Source organism: Trachymyrmex cornetzi, unplaced genomic scaffold (assembly GCF_001594075.2).
Source record: "Trachymyrmex cornetzi isolate Tcor2-1 unplaced genomic scaffold, Tcor1.1 scaffold488, whole genome shotgun sequence".
Taxonomy (NCBI): Eukaryota; Metazoa; Arthropoda; class Insecta; order Hymenoptera; family Formicidae; genus Trachymyrmex; species Trachymyrmex cornetzi.
In genome coordinates, this window is record NW_017299706.1 from 526119 (window position 1) to 551233 (window position 25115).

At 33.2% G+C, this 25115-nt stretch overlaps 4 protein-coding genes across 5 annotated transcripts; 3 read left to right on the forward strand and 1 right to left on the reverse strand.

The window, feature by feature from the left end:
* Positions 1-3054: 3054 nt before the first annotated feature.
* Positions 3055-9046, reverse strand: Afg3l2 (AFG3 like matrix AAA peptidase subunit 2). Of its 2 annotated transcripts, none has more exons than XM_018514154.1 (13): positions 8394-9046; positions 7782-7905; positions 7389-7701; positions 7120-7213; positions 6861-7026; positions 6622-6760; positions 6415-6533; positions 5979-6254; positions 5676-5903; positions 5349-5575; positions 5102-5278; positions 4725-4943; positions 3055-3597 (listed from the first exon to the last, which is right to left on the reverse strand). In XM_018514154.1, exons 1-13 carry the CDS (start codon positions 8478-8480, stop codon positions 3319-3321), a joined length of 2448 nt encoding a protein of 815 aa, XP_018369656.1. In that variant the 5' UTR covers positions 8481-9046; the 3' UTR covers positions 3055-3318. The 2 variants fall into 2 exon arrangements, with proteins under 2 accessions (XP_018369656.1, XP_018369657.1); XM_018514155.1 differs by lacking the exon at positions 8394-9046 and adding an exon at positions 8147-8381 and having other exon boundaries at positions 3056-3597.
* A 1096-nt stretch (positions 9047-10142) lies between these two features.
* On the forward strand, positions 10143-12205 carry Polr3F (RNA polymerase III subunit F). The gene is made up of 4 exons (XM_018514059.1): positions 10143-10379; positions 10881-11496; positions 11584-11745; positions 12128-12205. The coding sequence occupies exons 1-4, from the start codon at positions 10306-10308 to the stop codon at positions 12203-12205; spliced, it is 930 nt and encodes a 309-aa protein (XP_018369561.1). The 5' UTR covers positions 10143-10305.
* A 478-nt stretch (positions 12206-12683) lies between these two features.
* Positions 12684-15462, forward strand: TfIIFalpha (transcription factor IIFalpha). The gene is made up of 7 exons (XM_018514149.1): positions 12684-13058; positions 13211-13257; positions 13341-13712; positions 13777-14096; positions 14214-14500; positions 14673-15016; positions 15116-15462. The coding sequence occupies exons 1-7, from the start codon at positions 13035-13037 to the stop codon at positions 15327-15329; spliced, it is 1608 nt and encodes a 535-aa protein (XP_018369651.1). The 5' UTR covers positions 12684-13034; the 3' UTR covers positions 15330-15462.
* Positions 15463-15517: 55 nt separating this feature from the next.
* LKRSDH (lysine ketoglutarate reductase/saccharopine dehydrogenase) lies at positions 15518-23676 on the forward strand. Its single transcript, XM_018514148.1, has 10 exons — positions 15518-16097; positions 16472-16954; positions 17734-17959; positions 19260-19587; positions 20136-20499; positions 20843-21165; positions 21496-21745; positions 21874-22137; positions 22230-22611; positions 23511-23676. The coding sequence occupies exons 1-10, from the start codon at positions 16002-16004 to the stop codon at positions 23624-23626; spliced, it is 2832 nt and encodes a 943-aa protein (XP_018369650.1). The 5' UTR covers positions 15518-16001; the 3' UTR covers positions 23627-23676.
* The last annotated feature ends 1439 nt before the right edge of the window (positions 23677-25115 follow it).

The window sequence follows — 25115 nt, forward strand, 5'->3', positions numbered from 1 at the left end:
GCCAAATTCATGCACGCCGAAAGAAAAAATATTTGAGAAAAAGAAAAACAGAGGAGAAACATTCACCGATTCACATCCGAATATGATAATTCATATTGCAATGCAGCTTGTAACGCTTATGATTAACGATATTTGCTCTTATCCCGACACATTTCTAATTACGTCATATGTATCATATAGGAAATCATCACTTAAAGAATGAAAAAGTAAAATGAATATTAAAATACTGCACAGTTGGAAAGTTTGTGTTCAATTCAACATATTTCACGTGTCCCAAACGATCCACTCAAATTTTTTAATTTAACACAAGCGTGTGAATATGTAAAAAAATAATACAAACGTTATATGTAAAAAAATTGACACAAAAAACGTAATATTAACACAATTTGTAAGAAAATTGAAACATATTTTTTCAGTAAAATTAACATTTACGATGTAAATTGAGAAATGTTGAATATCAATTTAATTGCATAAAATATTCAAATAACATAATCACATTATGTTAAATTAACACTCGAATATGTTAAAAATTAAACACAAAATTTTAATAAAGACTTGAGTGGACCGGTCTTAACATAAAAACATGTTTTTTAATGTATATACTTTTCATTTCTTAAAAAAAATTTTTTTTTAAAGAATTTTTTAACAATTATTGGCCATCGCGTGCACAATGGCTTTTATTTGTGTCAATATCATCACACAAAGTTGGAACGATTAAAAGTTGTTTACTTCAATCTGTCTATTTCAAGATTTTAAATGAAGAAAATACAAAAAATTTATTGCGGAAATGTATATATAAATTTGTATCATAAATAAAAATGAGTTTGCTTCTTTCAAATTCACGAGAAACAAGTTTATGGAATTTTTAAAAAGTATACGCAACGATCTGTTGATATACGATTTGATGGAAATACAGTAACGCTTACTTCGACAGTCGTTATCGCTCTCTTAAATTTTATCTAAAAAAAAAAAAGGAATAGTAAGAACAATGTAACACGTTTGCAAACACATTGCAAGAAACGTCGATTACAGCATTAAAATAAATATGCATAGACGAAATATTCTTCCAATAAAACACGCTACAAATGGCTTAGCGTAAAATGCAAGAACTGTTTTCGAGTAAAAGAAATAGTGTAGTGATGAAATATTGACTCTGATGAAAATTTTTCTGTAAATTCTTCATATAATTTTTCAGAATTTTTGTATAAATTTCAAAAATTCTGCATAATTTAACTTTTTAGAAAATTTATCAGATTTTTTAATTTGAATTAAAACACGTTTCAGAAATATCAAGAAAATCTACATCTTTTCTAAAATTCTTCATATTTGAATTCTGAAATATTCTAAGACTTTTAAGATTTCTCATTCAATAATTTCTGCTGAAAACACATAAAATATGAAAAAATTTAAGGTGTTTTTTCAGAAATCTTTATAAATTGAAAATATAATAGAAGTTCTCTCTCTCTTAAAAATGTTGTCTCATTATGAGAATTTTTTTCACCAGAGTAATATCAATTTTTTAGATCATTCCATAAATCTTTATGTTTTCGATAGACATCGTTCAATGCACAAATATAGAATCAGTCAATATACTGTTGATGGCAATTGCTATAGTTATTGAAAGCAGACAAACCCAATTGAATGCAAAATTAGTGAGATAATACTCTGTTATAGTATCAAAATTGATATTGTAATTCGGGGGATATGTATATAAATTTTTTTCAAACACCCGACTACACACGTGTATAAACTCGGCGGACTACTACTAAGATAATTCACTCACAATGAAGAATAAAGGTGATAAAGATGAATTTGCCAATTTTGGAACAATGTAACACCAAACTTCAAACTAGAACTATTGTACACGTCGCGCGTACTTTTTAATGTCAAATCAAACTTTGTTAGTCATTTATAACGTCGTGTCTTGCATCTATACATCGCCGATACCTATAAATAGGAATAACACAGAACGATTATCCTTCGATGTGTGGAAGACATTGTACTCAACATCTCCGAGCAGTTTCTTCGCAAATTCAGTACTTATTACGAGCAAGATCGATTTCACCGTCACATATTGACATGGATTCGATATCTGAAAGAAAGTCATACGTATTCCAAATAGCAAACGTGTCTAAAAAGATGCTCTGAGCTTTTTCAAGAACTTTAGACATCCTTGAAATTCCGTTTGTTGTTTGGGATATTATGTTATATAAACACGTGCATGTATACATATACACACGCACACACATACACATATATATAATATATATATATATATATACACACACTATATATACATACATACATACATACACACATATATTAATAGCGACTGAACTTTGTTAAAACTCTCAAACTGACTCGTCACACATTCAGTATTTCATACATCAGATGCTAATTCGCATAACGCGAAAGAACGTGAGAAAATGATTCGGACTGTAAGGGTAAGGATAAAGCGTTTTACAGGCGACAACAAACACGTTCATGACCAACGTACGTGTGAACCACGCGAATAAAATAGCGACGGATACCTTTACAAATTTTTCGTAGTGCAAGCCGGCACTCCATCACCGCGACGTCGACGAAAGCAATTTTACATAATATTTACAGCGGTGTGCAATAAACAGCACACGTCACACATAAATTAATTCGTACCCAATAATGTAATGCAAAAGCCGATCGTGTTACTGACATGTTTCTTATCAATAAATTAAACCTTAAATATGCATGTTGAAACATTTACTCCATTCCGCATTTTGTAATTCCCGAATTTATCCTTTGAAAAAATATACCGTCCTTTTCTTCAGAAAAATGTGAAAACCAATAAATATGCAAATCCAAAGATTAAGGTAAATATTAAATTTGCAAATATCATTGTTTCAAATATCTTATGCTTGCCTACCTTTAGTTCCAAAGAAAAAAAAGATTATATAACATAATATCAAATAAAAACATATCTTTAATAATCACCTAAAAATTAACGAAATATTGGCAGTTTATTGAAAAAACACGAGAGAAATCTTCAGGTTTCTAAGTTTCACGAGTATTATTTCGTACAATTACTCTAAATATAATTATTTCCAGTTAACGAAGGTGAAAGCGGATTTGAGACGAGATGAAAAAAATTAGAGTACAATTTAAATTTAATTACATGAAAACATTACAAGTGATACACGCTAAATCTGACAACTTTAACGTGTATAATGATTACACAACAGCTGATACAGCTGAAAATATACTGTTGAACAATCGTAAACTTATTATAATTGTGTATTTCGAACTATAATACAAAGCATTTGTGAGACTAAAATATTACAATTACAATCGTTGCTGCGGTTGTTTGTCGGTGGAGGCCGCTTTAGAAGGTTGCGGCGTTTCTGATGCTTTGTTCTTTTTACTACTGTCGTCAGAAGATTCTTCTCCCTTTTGCACGTTCCATTCCTTCAAACCTTCCGGTAGCGTAGTATCCTCTTCGAAAGAGCCCGTGCCTTCGACAAATTCTTCATAGGTGGATTTTTCACGGAAAGGCCGAGGTCCAAGTAGTTCGATCATGTCATCCCTACTTAAAACCTCCTGTTTTAACAATCGCTCAGCGATCTGAAATTAAACAAAATTATATTGCAATCTTCATTTTGATAAAATTATTTAACACTAGTACCGTCGATGACGCCATTTTCGCTCCGCTGATGTTAAAAATTGTTATTAACTTTTATGTAAATTTTTGTACTGATTAAATTTTTTTTTTAATTTTTTATCATTTTAGAAATTTGATTTATAAAAATCAGTTAATCAATTTTATTCATGTGTAAACAGTTTATTTCTATTTTTACCTTAAAACGCCGAAATCACCAATGGTACTTGCAACAAAACAAACAGAAGTGTTTTTTTCGATTTTGACAAGTTTATAATATGTTGTCATCTAGACCAAAATAAGGGGAACACATTTTTTTTTATACGCACTTTTAGGGAATAAAACACTCCTTCAACATTGGTTTTTCAAAATCAATTCCTTTCGGAGCGAATATCATCGAAATTATAATGGCTGTTCTACAATATGCTTTTTGTTTTCTGTTTCTTGCTGTTTGTCTCTTGCCTTCTTGATCAAAAAGACAAGAGACAAACAGAGACAAACAGCAAGAAACAGGAAACAAGAAGCACATTGTAGAACAGCCGTAAGAAATAGAAAAAAATGTTTCACTAATAGTTGAATGGTTTTAGGAATATTGTATAGTAATAATGTGTGTGTGTGTGTATGTGTGTATATATATGTGTATGCGTGTGTGTGTGTAAGTGTGATTAAAAATTGTTTATTAAACAAAAAAATATTTACCGTTATTATAAAGTATTTTTTTCTGAAACTATTTACAACTTTTATTGAAAATATTTTTTTTATCTTTTACAATTTCGACAATATTCACTTCGAAAGCAATCAATTGTTTACCTGCATAGCAGTGAAGAAGAGTGATACGCGAAAAATAAAACTATGCGCGAACGGCGAAACTATTGTTGAATTGCATGCAGTAAAATTAAGTACAATAAAATTTTATTATCCAATTATAGCATATTAAAATTAATACAATCTTAATTAACGCAAATAGTATAAAAAAATAATGTTTCATTAAAGGAAAACAAGAATAGGCGCCAAACTGGTGCCTTCCGCAGTTCTAGGAAGGTACCCCGTTTCGGCGGTTCTAGTGTTAAATAGATGATAAAATCATAACTACCTTGATTACATCTTCTTTGTGCTCAGTCAGGAGAGCCAGCGTCCGCTTATGTGCCTTTTCAATCAAATCTCGAACCTCGTTATCAATAAGTTGCGCGGTATGTTCCGAGTACGGTTTGTCAAAGACCATCTCTCCTGCATTCGGCATTTCAAAACTAACATTTCCAATCTTCTCGTTCATACCGTATTGTGTAATTTGTGCATATGCAACTTTTGTAATCTTAAAAATTACAGAAAGCAATTTAATAAAAAGAAATATCGAAATATAGAGAAGTAAAAACATTGTGCTAAATGACAGTGTTGAAATCGCTTTTCAAGTAAAAGATACTGAAATTACACCGTGTGGTTTATTATTTTTATATAATTAAGTGATAATACCTTCTGTAAGTCATCTTGAGCGCCCGTAGTAATGCGGCTGAAAAAGATTTCTTCCGATGCTCGTCCACCGAGCATCATGCACATCCTATCGAATAACTGTTCCTTTGTGTAAAGATATAGCTCACGTGGCAAGTACTGAGCATATCCTAATCCTTTACCACGTGGAATAATGGATACCTAAGGGAGTCAATACAAGTTACTAAAAAATTGTACTGTCTATTGTGAAATATGGATAAGATATAGTAACCTTTAAAAGTGGATCTGCATGCTCTAAAAACCAGCCGGTTACCGCATGACCAGCCTCATGGTATGCAACTGTCTTCTTCTCTTCTGGTTGTAACACTTTAGTCTTCTTTTCCAGGCCAGCAACTACTCTCTCAATAGCTTGCTCGAAGTTTTTAAGTTGAATGTTATCATTCAAGTCTCTTGCCGCAATTAGAGCTGCTTCATTGCAAACATTTGCAATATCTGCACCTAAAAATGTTGCAATATTACGATAGATTTCTTCTAATTTTCATTGAATGTAAAATATTTTATTTACAATTATATTTCTTCAAAAATTTGCATTATGTACCTGTAAATCCAGGAGTCAAAGATGCCATTTTTCGTGCTAATTCATCTTTATCTAATTTCGTTTTCAAAGGAACTAAATGCACTTTGAAAATGGATGCTCGTCCTTTGATATCCGGAGCAGGAACAAATATTTGTCTATCAAATCTACCAGGTCTTAATAATGCTTTGTCTAGAATGTCTATCCTATTAGTCGCCGCTAATACAACCACATTGGTCGTCGTGTTAAATCCTTAAAGCAAATTTAATAAAAATGTTAGATTATTTGGTAATTTTCGATCTTTTCGTGTTTAAAACTACGATGTACCATCCATTTCTACCAAGAGCTGATTCAATGTATTTTCTTGCTCAGAATGTCCGCCAAAATTCCGACCTCCTCTTTTTCGTCCAACTGCATCGATTTCATCAATAAATAATATACATGGTGCATGTTTTCGTGCCATGGAAAACATATCACGGACCCTGGAAGGACCGACACCCACAAACATCTCCAAGAATTCCGAACCTGATACTGTAATAAAGGGTACATTCGCTTCACCAGCTGTAGCTTTAGCTAACAAAGTTTTGCCGGTGCCAGGTGGCCCTATAAAAAATATGACATATATGTATGGCACGTATAACATCTTTAAATTCGATCGATATGTTAGAGTTTTGGTTAGAGTTGGATCAAAAAATACATTTTACCATCTAATAAATAATATACATTTTATACAATATATTATTTTCACATAAACCTTAGTTACCTGTTAACATAGCACCCTTTGGTATCTTAGCTCCAAGATCTATATATTGTTGCGGATTCTTTAGGAAATTTACAAATTCCATGATTTCGATTTTAGCTTCTTCACATCCAGCTACATCTCTAGTGTCGAGCAATATACGATTTACTAATCAAGAATTGCATATGTGTTAAATATAGAAATATGTGCTTATACGTATGTATTACTCACTTAAATCTTACACCAATATCTTTTGAATTTATTAGTTTCGCAGTCGATTCCATTACTTGACCAAAAAGTCCACCCCTTTTACCTCCTTTCATACCCGACATTACTTCCGCAGATCTTCGTATTAAAAAAATGAGGAATCCTAAAATATATATTTTAATGATAGCCACAAAATACATACATACACACAATAGATACTTTGCAACTATAATAGTTTATAAGATTAATAATTAATTACTCACCCCACATAATAATATGTGGAATATATGATAGAAGGTTCGTATTTTCTACTTCATTTTTGTAGACCACAGGAATATAATTCTCAGGTCCCATGTTCAATTCTATTTGTGCATTTTCTAAATTTCTTTCAAAAGTATCTGTACTTCCAATATTAAACCATAGTGTATCCTATAAAAAACATTAATAAGATAATAAAAGTACCAATATAAAATTAAAAAGTAAGTGTAAACTCTATCATTAATCTTGCAATTAAAAACTTACAGAACCATCGACGGTATACCCAGGTAAGAGCTTTACACGCACCCATTTTTTATTTATTACTTCTAATTTTTCAACAAGACCTTTATTTAAATAACTGAAAAACAAAAATATAATTACATAATTATAAGCATGAATTATTTTCATTTTATATGTAGGGCAGACACTTCTACTTGTCAGTGTAAATATGTCTATCAACATTGTTTTGTATTTACAAATAACAAGCCCTGTTAATATTTAAATCATAATCATTAGTAATCAAATTTACTTACTTATATATAAATTCTCTCCATGTAATCTCTTTCAAATTAAAGTCTTGGGAAAGTAAAAATGCAATTACACCACTTACTCCAAGTGCAGCCAAAATCATATATGTTTTTTCCTTATCACCACCTTCGAACGATTTACCTCCTCGTGAGCTGTTTCCAAAGATCTTAGATATCCATTGGAAACTAGACTCTTTGGAACCAGATGACGATGTAGTGGTAGAAGTAGATGAAGATGGAGGAGGTTTTTTAGTTGTTTCAGCCTTTTTACTTGTTTCTTCTGCTTTTTTGGAAGCATTTTTACCATTTTTACCTTCACCTGTAATAAAATTGTTTAGAAATCTTAAATACAATTTGCTGTAAAACTAAAAGGTGAATGAAAGTCATATAGAGGTAAACCTGGTTTGAAAAATTTTTCGAATCCTTTAGGTGGCTCTTTACAAAATAATCTCCACTTTTGCTGTACTTGCTCGATGGCAGATAGCGTCGTACTATTTTTAAGTTGTGACAAGTGACGTCTCAGCTGAAAAAATATGTTTTAGCTTAATCTTATTATTCTAATAACTTATAAATAAAATAATAAGAATTATATCATTATTCTCGATATTTCAATTACATGGTTTCATCTACAAAATCGCAAGTAACCATCGCAAAGCTGATGTAATCCATGTGTTACGTTGCGACAGTTGGCAAATTGTGATACAAATGAATGGAAAAGATAAGTACGCGAGAGTCCTTTTTAAAAAATACGTCATATGACATACACTTAGAAAACGAATCATAACTGCGACGGGATAAGCAAATGCGTCGGTTGCACAAGATTGCACAACGGAACATCTGAAGTACGCGACACGCAGATAACGCTCGCGCAGTAACCGCGGGCGATTATTATTAACGTCACGATAATGCTCGCCGCGTCATTTCTTGCACGAAAACGTCAGCGATCGTCCTGGTGCGACGTGTTATGTGACGAGTACACGGGTCACGGAGGCGGCGAATAGGTTATGGTACCTGAAACGTGTCGAAATAACCTTTCTGAGCGGACTGCAGGACTAGCCTCTCCAGCCTGCTGGCCGAGAAGAGCAGTTGGTGCGCCATACCTGGAGCAATTGTCGCACGCGGCCCTATTGAGATTCAGAGGATCCCTGTTTATTTATTTATTATTATTTTTCTCTCGCTGAATCTCGATTATTCTCGGGGCGCAATGTATTACTAGCCGCGGGTGACCATCAGCTGCCATCAATCAGCGACCATCTCAGCTCAGTTATCACCGATGATGAAGCACAGTGCCTACAGTACTCCGGCCGGCGTTGGCTTCGAACTTATTGCCGGTGCTGACGGTACTGTCGTTATCGATGGCTGTGGATTTGGCAAAGTTCCACTCCCTCGTTTTAATTTTTTTTTTTTTTACAATCTTTCTCGGTAAATTGGAAAATTGAAGAATTAGCACCGTCCCCTTGTTTCAATCATTGCCTCATTGCCTCCTTTTATGTCTAATTTTTATTAGTAAGATACATAATCTAGAAATCTCAATATCAATCACCACATGACTTATCGCGGCTCACCGCTCACGTGAAATGTAAATAAAACTCATATCAGACTATCGACACCAAACTTTGTGCAAATCGATCGGACTCTTGACTACTGATTTTGACTACCGATTAGTACCGATCCATAATGAACCAATGGCAGCGTTCAGCAGAGAAAGCAGCTTTGCAACTGTTGTAAAATTCTTTAATATGATATTCTTTCTCTTCTGTTGAACGCAGCCATTCACAATGGCTGTGTCGGACAAAGCTGCTAGTCTGCTCACCGAACGATTGAATGTGATTGGTTGGATCTATAACTACGTTTACACAACACCCATCAGTTGGGAATAATAGGTTTGTCGCGTCGTATGCTCTCATTGCTAAATTCACACTACATCCGATGTGCGTCGCTCTGCAACCAATCAGAAAACAGGATTCCGATGGATTTTGCTTCGTATCATCGGAATCCTGTTTTCTGATTGGTTGCGGAGCGTCGTACGACGCATATCGGATGCAGGGTAAATCCAGCATAATAGGTCTGGGTATCAATCATGAAACTTTTTTCCTAAGATGTGAAAAGTAAAAAGTGAAAAATTTCTCCATTAACTATGGCTGTGTTCCAAATTTACTGCCAGCACTGAAAATGCTACAGTTTACGTTACGTGCACTATAGATTTCCAGTACTAGCAGTCAATTTTGGAACACAGCCTTCAATGATTAAAATTTTTATTTTTCACTTTCCATCCTAGGGATAAAGTTTAATGATTGATACCCTGTTAGCGATGCATGAAATCCCCAAATATTTTTACACTTAAAATGAGATAGATACATATTTTGCCTTAAAAAGAGAGAAAGCTAAGGTGTCAAAAGTGCAAGCAACACGAACAGACTTATCCTGGATCCTCATACGGGCAACAGCGCTTTGACACCGAACGCTGATTGGTGAAAAACGGGTGATGGGGTTCAATTTTACCCCCACAACTGGCTTTTCACCAATCAGCGCTCTGTGTCAAAGCGCTGTTAGTCCGGATCTACAATAGGTGTTTTATGCCTTATGCCGTAAGAAACTGACCAATTACAGTCGAATCCGAGAAGAATAAGCGACTGTGATTCGCCCATTTCTTATGGCTTAAGGCTTAAAACCCTATTGTAGATCCGGGGTTACCCGTATGAGGATCCGGGCTTAAGTAGAACCGGCTTAACTCAGAACTCCTGCTGGTCAAGCCAAAAACGCTAAAAACCAATCCTAACCTCAAAATTCTCAAAATAGGTGGACATACAAGCTTGCACGTAAATTGACATGAATAATACTGACGTTACGAAAATTTTATTTAAGAAAACAGCGATAAAGAAATCTTTAGTATAGTACGATAAAATTATTTTCAACCATTCATATGATGGAAGTAGAACAGAACGCAAGTACCAGTAGCACCACAAAACGCGAAGGGCCTGAAACAATTGAGCAAAAGTAAGAATGTAAACTTATTACATCATATTACATCATGTCCTCTTTTTCGATGTATAATACATAATTTTGCGATGAGAAAAACAAACGAAAAAACAAAATCGTGATCTAGTTACAGAAACTGAGTTTTTTATTTTACCTTGGTTTAATACTTATGCTGTATGCTTTCTTTCAATTAATTAGCGATATTCACTTATTAATATTAAATATCATTATAATAGTACTAAAAATGTTTATGTCAAATAATAGTGTTATATATCCATGTATTGATTTTGTTTAAAATTTTGAGTCATTTTTTTCAGTGAAACATTAACCTTTGGCTGATATAAGTTTGTTGTATTACCTTGTATTTAGTATTTGTTTTATTATAAGATCTTGATAATTTTCATAAAAGATTGGAAGTTAACGAAATGGAAAACAATCAGATTTGATTATATTATGCGTTATATTTTATTATTTTTATCGCTTTATTAGGATTTATCTATTTCATTTCTTTTCTTACAGAATAATTGCTCTTGCACGAGAAAAACCTAAAGGTATTTCGGACAAAGATTTAGCTGCTTCGCTACCTGATTTGCAACCAGTTCAACGAGCTAAGATTATAAATAAACTTCTCTCTGAAGGGTACTTTGATCTTTTTAAGCAAGCAAACTCATTGTATTATCGCTTGAAAGTTCCAACAAAATTTACTGCAAAGTGCACTGATAATGAAGAAAAAATAGTATATAAAATTATTGAAGAAGCAGGGAACCAGGGAATATGGGTTCGAGATATAAAATCTAAAACTAATTTGATGAATAAACTATTAGAAAAAATTTTGAAAAATCTAGAAAGTAACAAGTATATCAAAACTGTTAAATCTGTAGCAGCCGGTAAGAAAAAATTGTATATGCTATACAATGTAGAACCAGATGAGTCTGTAACAGGTGGTGCCTGGTATCAAGATCAAGATTTTGAAACAGAATTTGTTGATGTATTGAATCAACAATGCTATCGATTTTTGGAGCAAATAAGAGAAAAGACGAAAAATTGTAACACTGGACCTATTGCTGCAAGAAATATGACATATGCTTCATCTATGGATGTGTTGAAATATATTTCGGATTTAGGAGTAAGCAAGGTTGTATTTTTTACACGTTATTTAAAAAGTTTAAAGTTACTAAAAGAAATCAATATTTGTTACTAAAAAAAATTAATATTTTTATAGGTGAAATTAACTGTAATTAACATAGAAGTGATTTTAAATACGTTAATTTGTGATGGTAAAGTTGAACGGACGCTCACAAATGATGGAAATCATTTATACAGAGCAGTTCAACCTTTGTTAAATCCAATGGGATTGGTTAAAACCCCTTGTGGTGTATGCCCAGTAAGACATTACAAATACATTATATTTATTATAACAATTATCGAATAAATGAATAAAATCGCATAAATAATTAATAATTAACTTTTCTATAACAATAAACTATTAAAAAAACTTAATAAAGACCAATACAAGTCTAGAAATATAGATATTTGTAGTATAATTACCTTTTTTAACGGTTTTTGATTGAACACTGAATTAATTTTTAGTCAAGGAGAGCTTTAATATAGATAAAAACCAGCATACTGAGGAGTAATTTAAGTGCATGAAAAACATAATTATATTATCGTATGAACACATGTTGTTTCGAATTCGTATTGGCCTTGGTTTTTATACCCTGTCAGAAATATATATTTAATATAATACATTAGTTTTCATTTTTCAGGTAAGAAGAGACTGCCATAATGAAGGATCTGTTACACCTATCAAATGTCACTATATTAAAGATTGGCTAGAATATTAGATTATATTAATATAGAAATATATTTTCAAAATACATTAATATATTATATTAATGTAAGGCGTCGTCTACAATACACGGAGTAAGAAGTAAGAGTAAGAAATTGACCAATCACAGTCGGATGTGAGAAGAATAATCGACTGTGATTGGTCAATTTCTTACTCTTACTTCTTACTCCGTGTATTGTAGACGACGCCTAATATGTATATACACAATCTCTATTAATACATTTAAATATTTTCTCACTACAAATAAAAAATGATAAAAATACATATATTTATAAATTTATTTTAATACTTTCTTCCAAAGTCCTCCAAATTTGCTTGTGTATGTCTGAATGTGACTCCACTTACATAAATAAAAGTGGACCGATTTTGCGTGTTTCGAGTTAAGTTTCGATTCTTGACACTCGCGGTGCTTGTGAATTTGGTAGTCCTGCGCGTAATGAGTGCGCCATAGGAACGTAGAAAATACGAAGTATCACGAACGCGTTAAATGTAACTTAACCCCTTTACCTAAAGCTGGCTGTATCAACCTACTAACTTCTATTTTCGTAGGCGAGAGCCAATAACCTAAGAAGAACCTCGTAAAGACGATTTTGTCTGCGATTAATCTTCGTCAGGATTGTCAGGAAGGAAGATTAACCGCAGACAAAACTGGGAGTCTTCTTAGTTTTTCTTCCTGGAGGAACACACAGCAATTATTTTATTATTTGCGAACAGATGTTTGTTTAAGATTAATATTGGGGTTAATTTTAGAAATCAGAAATACGTGTGTTCGTTTAAATCGTAAATGCAGTGTTAAATCATAAAGTTTTTATTGAATTACAATAATGAATTCAAATGCAGTTTCAAAGGTAAGTTTAATAGATAGCTGCAACAGTGAAGTAAATTACGTTACTGTAATTGTTACTGTTTGGAAAGAAAACGTACATTATTATTTTAGAATAAGAATTATTTTACTTTTACAGTGACATATATATATATATATTATTATGCTTCTTTTCAGTCCTCGGTTGCACCATCCGTGCAGGAATTTAGTATTAGAGTACCAAAGTTAGTATTGTTAATACCTACTTCTATTTCTACATTTAAATCATGATAAAATAATATTTGATTTCATTTGTGGATTCTTTTAGAAATAGCAAGAAGAAGCACAATGTCATGAGATTCAATGCAACACTAAATGTAGATTTTTCGAAATGGTCCCAAGTAAAAATGGAACGGGAGAACAATATGAAAGAGTACAAGGGTATCGAAGAAGAAATGCCAAAGTTTGGTGCTGGATCTGAATTTGGACGTGATGCCAGAGAAGAAGCTAGAAGAAAGAAATATGGCATTACTAGTAGGAAATATAAACCGGAGGATCAACCATGGATTTTAAAATCAGGAGGAAAAACTGGAAAGAAATTCAAAGGCATTCGGGAAGGAGGAATCAGTGAAAATGCTGCATATTATGTTTTCACGCATGCTGCTGATGGTGCTATAGAAGCCTTTCCTTTACATGAATGGTAGGCTTTATATTGTTGATTGCGTATATTTGTTGGTGGATACTCAAAAGTCAAACTTTCATAGGTATAACTTTCAACCAATCCAGAGATACAAATCCCTCAGTGCTGAAGAGGCAGAGCAGGAATTCAGTCGTAGGAACAAAGTAATTAATTATTTCTCACTAATGTTACGAAAGAGATTGAGAAATGATGAGGATGGTGGAGACGAAGAGGAACTAGTAGAAGGTGGTAAAGGCAAGAGACCCAGTAAAAAGGAGAAGGAACTGCAAATATCAGAATTGGACGAATGGATGACTGACGATGATGAATCGGGCAGCGATGAAGATGAGAATAAGAAAGGATCTGAAGATGAGAACGATGGAAAAAAGAAAAAGAAAGATAAAAGTAATAAAAGAAATTATATCTTTAATTGTAGATATTTAGTTTTATATAATGAAAGTATATTTTAATTATGTATTACATATAGACAAATATAATATATAATTTAATTAACTGTTCCAGTTCAATTGGAAAAGAAGAAAAAGAAGAAAAATGTCTCAGACGATGAAGCATTTGAGGAAAGTGATGATGGCGATGAGGAAGGAAGAGAATGTGATTATATTTCTGATTCTTCTGTTTCTGAATCAGAATCAGAACCACAGAAGGAAGTTAAGTCTGTGGCAGAAGAAGATGCTTTGAGAAAGTTGCTCGTGTCTGACGAAGACGAAGATGAGGAGGAACAGACAGATAAAAAAGACGGAGAAGTAGACAAGGATGAAGACGAGGAAGGAAAAGAAAAAGATGATAAAGTAATGTAACATATTGTTATGGCATTTATTGATAAACAATACATACGTTGCATCTTCCATTCTTTAAACGATATAAATTATTTCATTAATCAATGCAATAGCATTTAGCAATGTTATTATGTACATTTACTAATTACTTTGTTTTATATTTCTAATGTACTTTGTGTTTTAGGATAAAGATAAACTTGGTAAAGAAATGGACAAGAGGAAAGACAAAAAGAAGAAGAAAAAAGCCAAGAGAAAGGATCAGAAAAAATCAGCGTCAGGAAAGGATTCTTCCAGTGATTTCTCCAGCGATTCAGAATCAGATTCTGATACAGCGTTAAAAGAGAAGGATAATAAGAAGCCCAACAGTGCACACAGCTCAAGATCTGCAACACCGACACCTTCAGCGTCCGGTGTCTCGGATTCTTTTAAGAGAAAGCAATCTGGTTCTCCAGACTTGTCGCAAGCGAAAAAATTAAAACTCGATAATTTCAATCTAGTTCCAGTAACATCATATATACCGGGAACAAGGTACATCTCTCTTTATCTTTATTTTAAACGATATAAGCGTGCAATAACAATTATACTTTTATTACGATTATTATAATTTTAATATTTTATATTTTTCAGCGAATCGGGAATCACGGAGGATGCAGTGAGGCGGTATTTAATGCGCAAACCTATGACAACAACCGAGTTGCTGCAAAAATTCAAATCCAAGAAGACTGGTCTCACATCCGAGCAACTTGTCAACATTATGACTCAAATATTGAAAAAGATAAATCCCACCAAGCAAACTATCAAGAACAAAATGTATTTATCAATCAAAGCGCAATCCAACTGATGTCAGTGCGCATATGCCGCCTCGAGTTGTTCGAGATTACACGTGTTTGTTCAGTTACATAATATCGTTCTCTGTAATATAACTTTACAGGTAGAAATATATATACATTGTACATACATACAATTTTACCGTATCAGAAAATATCTTTTCATTTCAACTTTCCATGATCTCTTCAAGTTGTAGCGAATACCGTCACAAGTTGATTGTTTGACAAATTTATTGTTTACGATATATTGTGCGTATTTGTTCTTGGTGCGTGCGTGTCATCATTATCAAGCCGGCAGCGATAAACACACACGAAAAGAAAAACGGATTTTTCCAAGGATTTTTCCATAAACTTCTTTCAATAGTACAACCAGTACGGTGATCAGAGGGTCATACGATGCCGATAAGAGCATAGCTCCGAGCTTATCGACGATTTTGTAATACTTTCTGACATCTTCATTGACCCAAACAGTACACGTACATACGTGTGATTAAGTATAGTGCATAGATTTAGCAGTATATTGTTGACGCGATTTAAAACAGTTTAAACAGTTTGAAAACACAAGCAAGATTCGCATTACTCCAGTCGACGCGACCGTTGCAAATTAGTTTCAACTGGTGAATTGGACTTCCTCCCTGCAACGGTGACCTTTACACAGCCGCTAAATCAACATTGACCAAGGTGTGATGCGGATGTTAAGATTGATAAAGGCTGGACGTAATTCACGTCATCTGTTGACTACTGCAACTCGTGCTCTCACCCATAACATCAGATGTATAAGTGTAAGCATTTAGTTACGTTTGAAATAATGCCTTTCATGTGGCATTTCAGTGACGATCCGTTTAATCAATTGTGCCGACATTGGACATCGCTAATTCTCGAGATAAACAAATAGACATTAGAGAAAAAGTAAAAAATTCCCCCGAATCAAAAACTAAATTTTCCTTAATTTCCAAAATCGAGCTTTGAATAAAAAAAAATGTCTGCTCTTTTTTTCCGTTACTTCTAGTTTGTATTGAACACCCAATGGTTCGAATAAAATGATTTATCTGGAAAAATCAATAAGAAAGACGAAAGACACAGATTTTTTTAAACGAACTATCGTATTGTAAATATGCTGATTAGCTGAGCGTTCTTTTGCATCAAATCTTTTTAGAATCTTAAGGGTAAGATAATAGCTATAAGACGGGAAGATCAGTCAGTATGGGAGAGGAGAGCACCGTTAGCCCCGGCGAACGTTCGTCGCCTCGTCAGATCAGGTGTGAAGGTGATTGTGCAACCCAGCAACCGAAGGGCATATCCCGCCCAAGCCTACCAGGCAGCCGGCGCCCTGCTACAAGAGGATATCAGCTCAGCTTCCGTTATATTCGGCGTCAAGCAAGTACCCGTGGATCAACTGATACCCAATAAGACATACTGCTTTTTCTCGCATACTATCAAAGCCCAGGAGAGTAATATGCCTCTCTTAGACGCGATCCTAGAGAAAAACATACGTCTGCTGGACTACGAAAAGCTCACGGATGCCAATGGCCAGAGGGTGGTGGCTTTCGGCAAATATGCCGGAGTCGCTGGTATGGTGAACATACTCCACGGTTTAGGTCTTAGACTGCTAGCCTTGGGTCACCATACTCCATTCATGGTGCGTTTATACTTTAAAAACAATTATAAATATTTGATTTATGTCGGAGGAACTTTTCCAATGAACTGAACGTTGATATTTCCATTAAATTCGTTCCATTAAATATTGCATTGAATTGATATAAACGTTTATATTAAGTTTATATTAAGTATAACGTTTATAAGTTTTATTTATAAAGATATTGAAATAAGAGTGAGAATAAAATCTTTATTTCGCTCACTCACAAAAATAAAATATAATTATTATAATATATTATATAATATAATAATATATAATAAAATATTATAATATATTATATTTTTATTATGAAGAAGATATTTTTTTTAAACTGTAATAATACATTACAGTTTTACTGCTCAAATTTTCTTTATTATTTGTATTTTAGAAGATAACGATGCATTTTACATTCTTTGTGCTCTCGTGTTAAGATAAGAAAAGTCACGACTTCCCTCTATACTTTGTTATGCTGGAGAACAGTATGCAAATTTAGAATGACCCTTTTCTGTTATCTTTGTAAAATTTCATCAAAATTTAGATAAGTGTTATTTCGTGGTATCAGATCATTAAAAGAGCATTAAGAGGTACTATCTAATCAAAATTTATTTATTCTGTACCTGCGTTCTCCTTCAGTAGTAGAAAAAATAACTATAATAATATAGATGTGTATTATGATAAGCAATTATCAAACTACACATATAAGCGCGAATCAATAAGATCCTTTAGAAAATATGAATATGCGGTATCAATTAATTAATTAATCTCAATAATCGTTTGATTAGCATATTGGACCGGCGCATAATTATCGAGATTCAGCCATGGCACGTCAAGCGATTCGCGGTGCAGGATATGAAATCGCTCTGGGCGCCATGCCGAAGTCGATCGGCCCGTTGACCTTTGTCTTCACGGGCAGCGGTAATGTTAGCCAGGGTGGCCAGGAGGTCTTCCAAGAGCTGCCTCACGAATACGTACCGCCCGAAATGTTACGGAAAGTCGCCGAACACGGCGGTATGTTGCAATTCACGAAGTCGTCGTCCGCGTTTCGCAATTCGTGAAACGTTTTACCTAAGTAGAATAGGTCTTGATAACGTCAAAATGACGTTAAACTGAAGCATTGATTGAAAAATGATTCATAATAATATTGGAGCCATTTCAATATTATAATGACTTGTGTTCTGCTTGGATTCTTGAATATCGCTTTTAATCATCGAACTTCTCGCAAACATCGTAATCGTCATTTGCGCGGATTCTGATTCGAAAATTATCTCTTTTCGTCCTGCTGCCTCGCGATTTTTAAGCAATCTTTAAACTGCAAAATATTACAGCGGCTGTAATATTATTATTGCGGTTTAAATTACATTTAAATTATATTTGAAATAAAATAGTTATTATTATTGTGTATATAATTTTTAAATAATTGAAACTATTGAAAGACATGGTGCAAAAATCGATGAATTCCAGTTTTTGATCAAAATGTCTTTTAGAGTGAAACATCAAATATATTCCGCATTGATATAAAAAACAGACAGTTCCGACAGCTTTGAACAAAATGATCTGCTATACATATTTGAACGGTTTTCGTAAAATTTCGCACAATATATTTTTGATAAAACTGGTTTTTATTAATATTGTAAAATTTAAAAACCGACTAGTTTTTAAAATCAGATTAGTTTTTAATTATTAAACTTGTTTTTTTTTAATAATTAAACTCTTTGTATATTAAAGTGAGATAGATATTTAGACAGCATGAAGAGTCCGGAAAGAATTCTTTTTTCACAAATATGCATGTAAATATATTTGTATACATTTTTTAATTAATACTTTTGAGGCTTTCACAGGTATTTTCTTCAGAGATGCAAAGGGTTTGTGGGTATCTTGATTCATTGCTAAGGCATTAGTTTTTAATTTATTTTGGAAAAAATCTTGAGTTTATTTCGAACAGATTATATTAATTCATAAACAACTTAAGAAGGTGAATACTTTTTAATAGATCAGTTATTGAATTATTGTGCTATCCGGATATATTTTAATATTTGAGAGAAAGAACGTTCTAATGCGATCCAATGCAACAATAAAAAATAGATTTTGTATCTCCCATACGATTATAATTTTAATAGCTTTGTGATAGGGAGGCGTGTCTTAATCCCTGCATCACTGTATTTATACTTTTTGCTACTTTTTTAGTGATAAAACTCTTTGCACAAGGCTCGTGGAATTTATTATCGTCATATAAAGTAAACAAAAATATTTATCACGACAATATATCTTATCAATGCTCGGTATTTATATTTTCTTCAAATCGTTCCAGATACGACGAAGATATACGGCTGCGAGGTGCGGCGCAGGCATCACCTGGAGAGGAAGGAGGGCGGCGGTTTTGATTCTGAGGAGTACGACCAGCATCCGGAGTTGTACATCTCCACGTTCAGCAAAAAGATAGCACCGTACGCCTCGGTGATTATCAACGGTATATACTGGGCAGTAGATTCGCCGAAGCTGTTGACGATACCGGACGCAAAATATCTTCTCAGGCCCGCTAATACACCATGGCTGCCGATAAGTGTCGGCGCGCCCGCATTGCCGCACAGGATGCTCGGGATTTGCGACATATCTGCGGATCCGGGTGGCAGCATCGAGTATGTGTACTCGTGTTTATTAGAGATTCGTCAGAGAGCGAACCCAGATAGATATAAGAGACATCATATTAAGTCATAATGATATATTATAAAACCTTATCATTTGTCACTTAAAAATAAACTTATAAGTGACAAAAAAGGTCATGATGATATCCTGTGATATTATTATAACTTTTGTACTTTATATATACTTTGGAATATTAAGAAAAACGTAAAAATTTCCGAAGGCTATAAAATTCTATGACAAAGTATTGTATGAGTTAAAATTACAATTACACATAATTATGATTATATGTATAATATAATTTATCATTATTAATTTATAGTAGCAGATTTCTCGTAATTTATAAGTATTATGATAATTATTTATAATTATGTAATAGTAATTTATGATAATATCAAGCACAGACAAGTTGAAACATTTTTTCTAAACGTTTTAAATTAATTAAATAATTACATTACATGGATTGTACTTTTTAATTTATCTTGTTTTCCTTTTAACACAACCAGATTATTATTATTATACAATTATTAATTTTTCATATAAGATTCATGAACGAGTGTACGACAATCGATACACCATTTTGTCTGTACGATGCCGACCGGAACAAGGACACGAAGTCTTTCAAAGGTCCCGGTGTGCTCGTTTGTTCGATTGACAATATGCCCACGCAACTGCCGAAAGAAGCAACGGATTTCTTCGGCAATCTTTTATATCCGTATGCTTTGGACATCATACAGTCGGATGCGAAAAAGCCGCTGAATGAGCACAACTTCAGCCCTGCCGTGCATGATGCCATTATCGCGTCCAACGGGGAATTGACGCCTAATTTTGAATACATCCAAGAACTCAGACAACTAAATCAACGCAGTAGGCACAAAGCCGATAACAGAGAACAACAGAGCAAAACGGTAAGACGTTCCCTTTCGTGTTCGCGTCCTTATTATATTTAGTATCTTCCAAATTTAATAACAATCTGACGTAACGAAAAATTCTGCAATTTGGATTATATATATTTGCCAAAAAAAAGCACGTAAAATTTATTGTAAAATCCTCGTAAAAGAAAGAAAATTATGGATAAGGATAATTTTAAAATCTACAAATATGTCCATGAGCATTGATTGTAAAATATAGCAAAAATATTGACGATTTAGAACGAATCTAATAGTCAGATTCTAATAGTAGATTTAAAGCTAAAATGTACGATATTACAGGATCAAAATTTTTTGTTTGTCTATGTCAACGTGTCAACAGGTGGTCGTTCTCGGTGCTGGATACGTCTCCGCACCCTTGGTCGAGTATTTGCACAGAGATAAGAACATAAGGCTGGTAGTGGCGTCACAATTGAAGGACGAGGCTGACGCGTTGGCCAATCGATTCCCAGGTGTGGAGCCAGTCTTTCTTAACGTCCTGGATCGTCCTGATACGTTGCACGACGTGATAAAATCGGCAAACGTAGTCGTCTCCCTTCTGCCGTATTCGCTGCACCATGTTATCGCCAAAGCTTGTATAGAAACCAAAAATCACCTAGTAACAGCAAGCTATATGAATAATGACGTCAAGGCATTGCACGAAGAGTAAGTATCAACGAGTTTACTTATCCTATAATGCTTTTGATGGTGTTTTTTTTGCGATTAGAATCGTGGTGAAAATAAAAAAAATTGTATTTTAATAAAGAAAGATCATTTATCGTCACAGTACATCAGACATGTTTACTTGAAAGATTAATATCCGTTTCAATGTAATTTAATTTTAATCTCGGCTCAATTAACTCTTCATTTTTTCTAATTCTACGAATTATAGAAAAAAAATAAAAAGTAAGCTAAATTGATTAAAGTTAATCTACATTAGAGTAGAAACGTATATAAGTATATAAGTCAAAATTTCGCTGTTTTTGGGGGGGACAGAGCCCAAGAAGCTGGCATCACCGTATTGAATGAAATTGGATTGGATCCGGGCATCGATCACCTTTTGGCAATTGAGTGTTTCGATGATGTGAGACAAGCGGGCGGAAAGATAGAGTCCTTTGTCTCGTGGTGCGGCGGTTTGCCCGCACCGGAGTGTTCCTCTAATCCTCTGAGATATAAATTCAGTTGGTCTCCACGAGGCGTACTCTTAAACACCCTGTCGCCAGCGAAATATCTTCACGAGGGTCAGGTGAGAGAGAGAGAGAGAGAGAGAGAGAGACCGTTAAAATATTTTTTATATTTATCTCTAAAAAGAATGATTCATGTCCTTTATCAGGATAAATAGGATTTATTTAAAAAAGAATGTTTTCTTTGCAGGAAGTAGAGATTGCGGGAGGCGGCGATTTGATGTCTACCGTGCAGGATTTGGACTTTCTCCCAGGCTTCGCCTTAGAAGGCTATCCCAATCGCGACAGTACGACATACAGGGATCACTATGGTTTGCAAAACGCGAATACCGTACTGCGGGGTACGCTCAGGTTCAAGGGATTTTCAGATACCATATTGGGCCTGCAATTGCTCGGTTTAATCGATCCTAATCCGCATCCGATTTTACATCCGAACGGGCCAGACATCACCTGGGTGCGTGCTTTCAGTTTTCCACGTATTCACAGAATATTTTGAAAACAAGAAAAATATTGATCTATTTCGATTACTGATCGCTTAAATTCCAGCGAGTGTTGGCATGTAACTTGCTTGGTCTGGCGAACGACAACATCTTCTACGGAAATCTGAAGCAAAAATTAGCGGAAAGGATGAACTCATGGGAGCGCGTGAAAGCTATCGAGGAACTAGGTCTCCTAGAAGAGGATCTGGTCTTGAAATTAAACACTCCTCTCGACACGCTTACGCATTACTTATCGAAAAAACTTTCTTTCGAAAAAAATGAGCGCGATCTAGTGATATTGAGGCACAACGTAGGTATACTTTGGCCAGATAATAGAAGAGAATCCAGAGGAATCAACTTGGTGCTTTATGGAGACGCTTCTGGACATTCTGCAATGGCGCGTACCGTCGGTTATCCTGCAGCTATTGCCGTCAAGATGATTCTAGATGGTTCGTAACCTTCTTTTGAGATATTTTCCGTATTATTTGTTCAATTAAGGTAAAATTGTTTTTATTAAAAATTGTCACTTATCGACTACATTTTCTTATCATACAAAATAATTTTCGTACCGCAATCGTAAGCCAAGAAAAATATAAATGTCTAGATGGCTAAATTATTATAAAAAAATATATAAATATTTCTAATAATGATATACATATAGGATAAACTAAAAAAAGATAGTAGATAAATTCTGTAAAATTTTTAGAAGTATCGATATTTATCGTGATATTATTTTTGAAAAAAAGATATTTATCTGAATGACTTAAGTATAAAAAAATAACAGAACTCTTGATATTAAAAATATAATTTATGATAAAGTTGATTAATGAGAGTATAATGGCGCGATACTTTATACGTAAAAGTTTATATATATATTTTATACTTGAGTTAAAAAATAAAATCGAATTACATTAGGCTACTTTTGAGTTTTCCTCAGCGAATACTCTACGCTCTTAAATTAAGATAGAATCGTTACTCCAATGCAATTTCTAAGCTTTCACCGTGATTATAAATTCAAGTGAAAACCAAATTAAAAGGACAAATGGATAGCCAAAAGCATAAGAATAAATTCTTTTAGAAAAAACCGTCACGTTGGAACACATCAAGAAATAAAATTATAGAACGAGTCGTACGAAAGTTAGTTTTTACCTCAAATATATAAAATATATATGTGAACTTCTGCGCACAAATCATTATCCCATACTCAACTCATTACTCAACTTCATTATAAATTGATTTATATACTAATTTAATTCATAAATTGTAAATCATATAATATGTATTATAATTGAATATTCAACCGAGTTTATTCTAATGTTCTTATAATAATTTTCCTAATTTTATTTAGGAGAAATTCAGCAGCGTGGAATGATGCTGCCTTTTACGCCTGATATATATCGACCTATTCTTAATCGACTGAGAACTGAAGGCGTACAATCTTTCGAAACTTCTAAATGGCTCTGACTGATTTACCATAAATTGCTATAATTTTTTTTTCGACCGCATGTACATATCCCTTGCATTGCAAATTATATATACATATATATATATATGTATATATAATAGTCGATACATTTTAATTTCGCATATAATACATAAAATAAAAAAAAAATTTGTAAATTTTGTAATGATTTTATACTTATATCGTAATAAATATAAGTGATTGTAAACAAAGTATTACAAGTTATTCTAATAAAAAAATACGAAAAAAATATATGTAGCATAAGATATGATTTCGTACATAGCGTATGGTATGATTTCGAACATGGTATAATTCTGAATGTAATAGATTTGAATTCAATTTTCGAAGTTTAGGTTTGATTTTTTCCTGTTTGATACCTTTAGTACCTTCCACATAATGAGGGTTTTACCAAATTTGAATCTTAAAAATTATATTCAAATTTTATTTCGTTCAGAATTGTACCATGTTTGAAACTGCAACATTTTTTCCATAATCTCTTTTATTTTTTATATTGTTTTCATTTTATACTTCTACTTCTATTAATCGATTTTTATATCTAAATTGTTTCTTGTATTAAGGCTCGATTTTTTATTATCTGGTTAATTTGTGGTTAAGCTTAACTTGATGTTATATTCAATGACATCATAGATGAAGTCTGAATAAAACATCAGATTAAGTCTACCCAAGTTAACCAGATAATGAAAAACCGGGCGTAAGTATTTGATGGAAAAGTCAGGAAGATCGGGATTTTTAATTTGATATATTTAACATTTATTGATATACCACCCCAGTGGAAAATCGCTAACAATACAATGATATTTCGCTTATTGCAATCTGTTTTTGTCCCAGTAAATCTAATCGCCTTAAGATATAATTAGAATGATAACACAGGAACACCACTGTCGCCTCTATTCATTACGATTTGATTGAAAACGAATCGATTTTACGCGTTAGAACAATTGAAAAGACTATCGAATTTATTGCGCCAGTAAAGTAATTAACTTGCAGTCGTGATCTGCACATCGTGCGTGTATGTAGCACGACTAATTGATTTGTGTAACAAATTCGATAACATTTTGCAAGAATTAGATAAACCTAGTAACAATGATTTTCACTACTATTTTAAGCAATAAAGGTTGTGTACTAGCTAAATAAGAATACATATAATAAAATGATACATTTGTGATTAATTCATATACATACACATAGAATACAATTTAAATTTTTCTGCAATGACATCATCAGATAGAATTTATTAAAATGAACAAAATTAAATAAATGTCATTGATTTCTAATTAAATTCATAAAATGTGAAAATAATGATGTTATATCCCAGGAAACATCAAGTTGTAATTTCCTATTCAACAGTATAATTGTAATATAACATGTTATATTTTTTACAGTTTTATTGTTAAACGAGAAGTTACAACTAACGTATATGTTATATGTAATTTGGTGTTTGCTAGGATATTATGATAAAAGCTTTTTCCT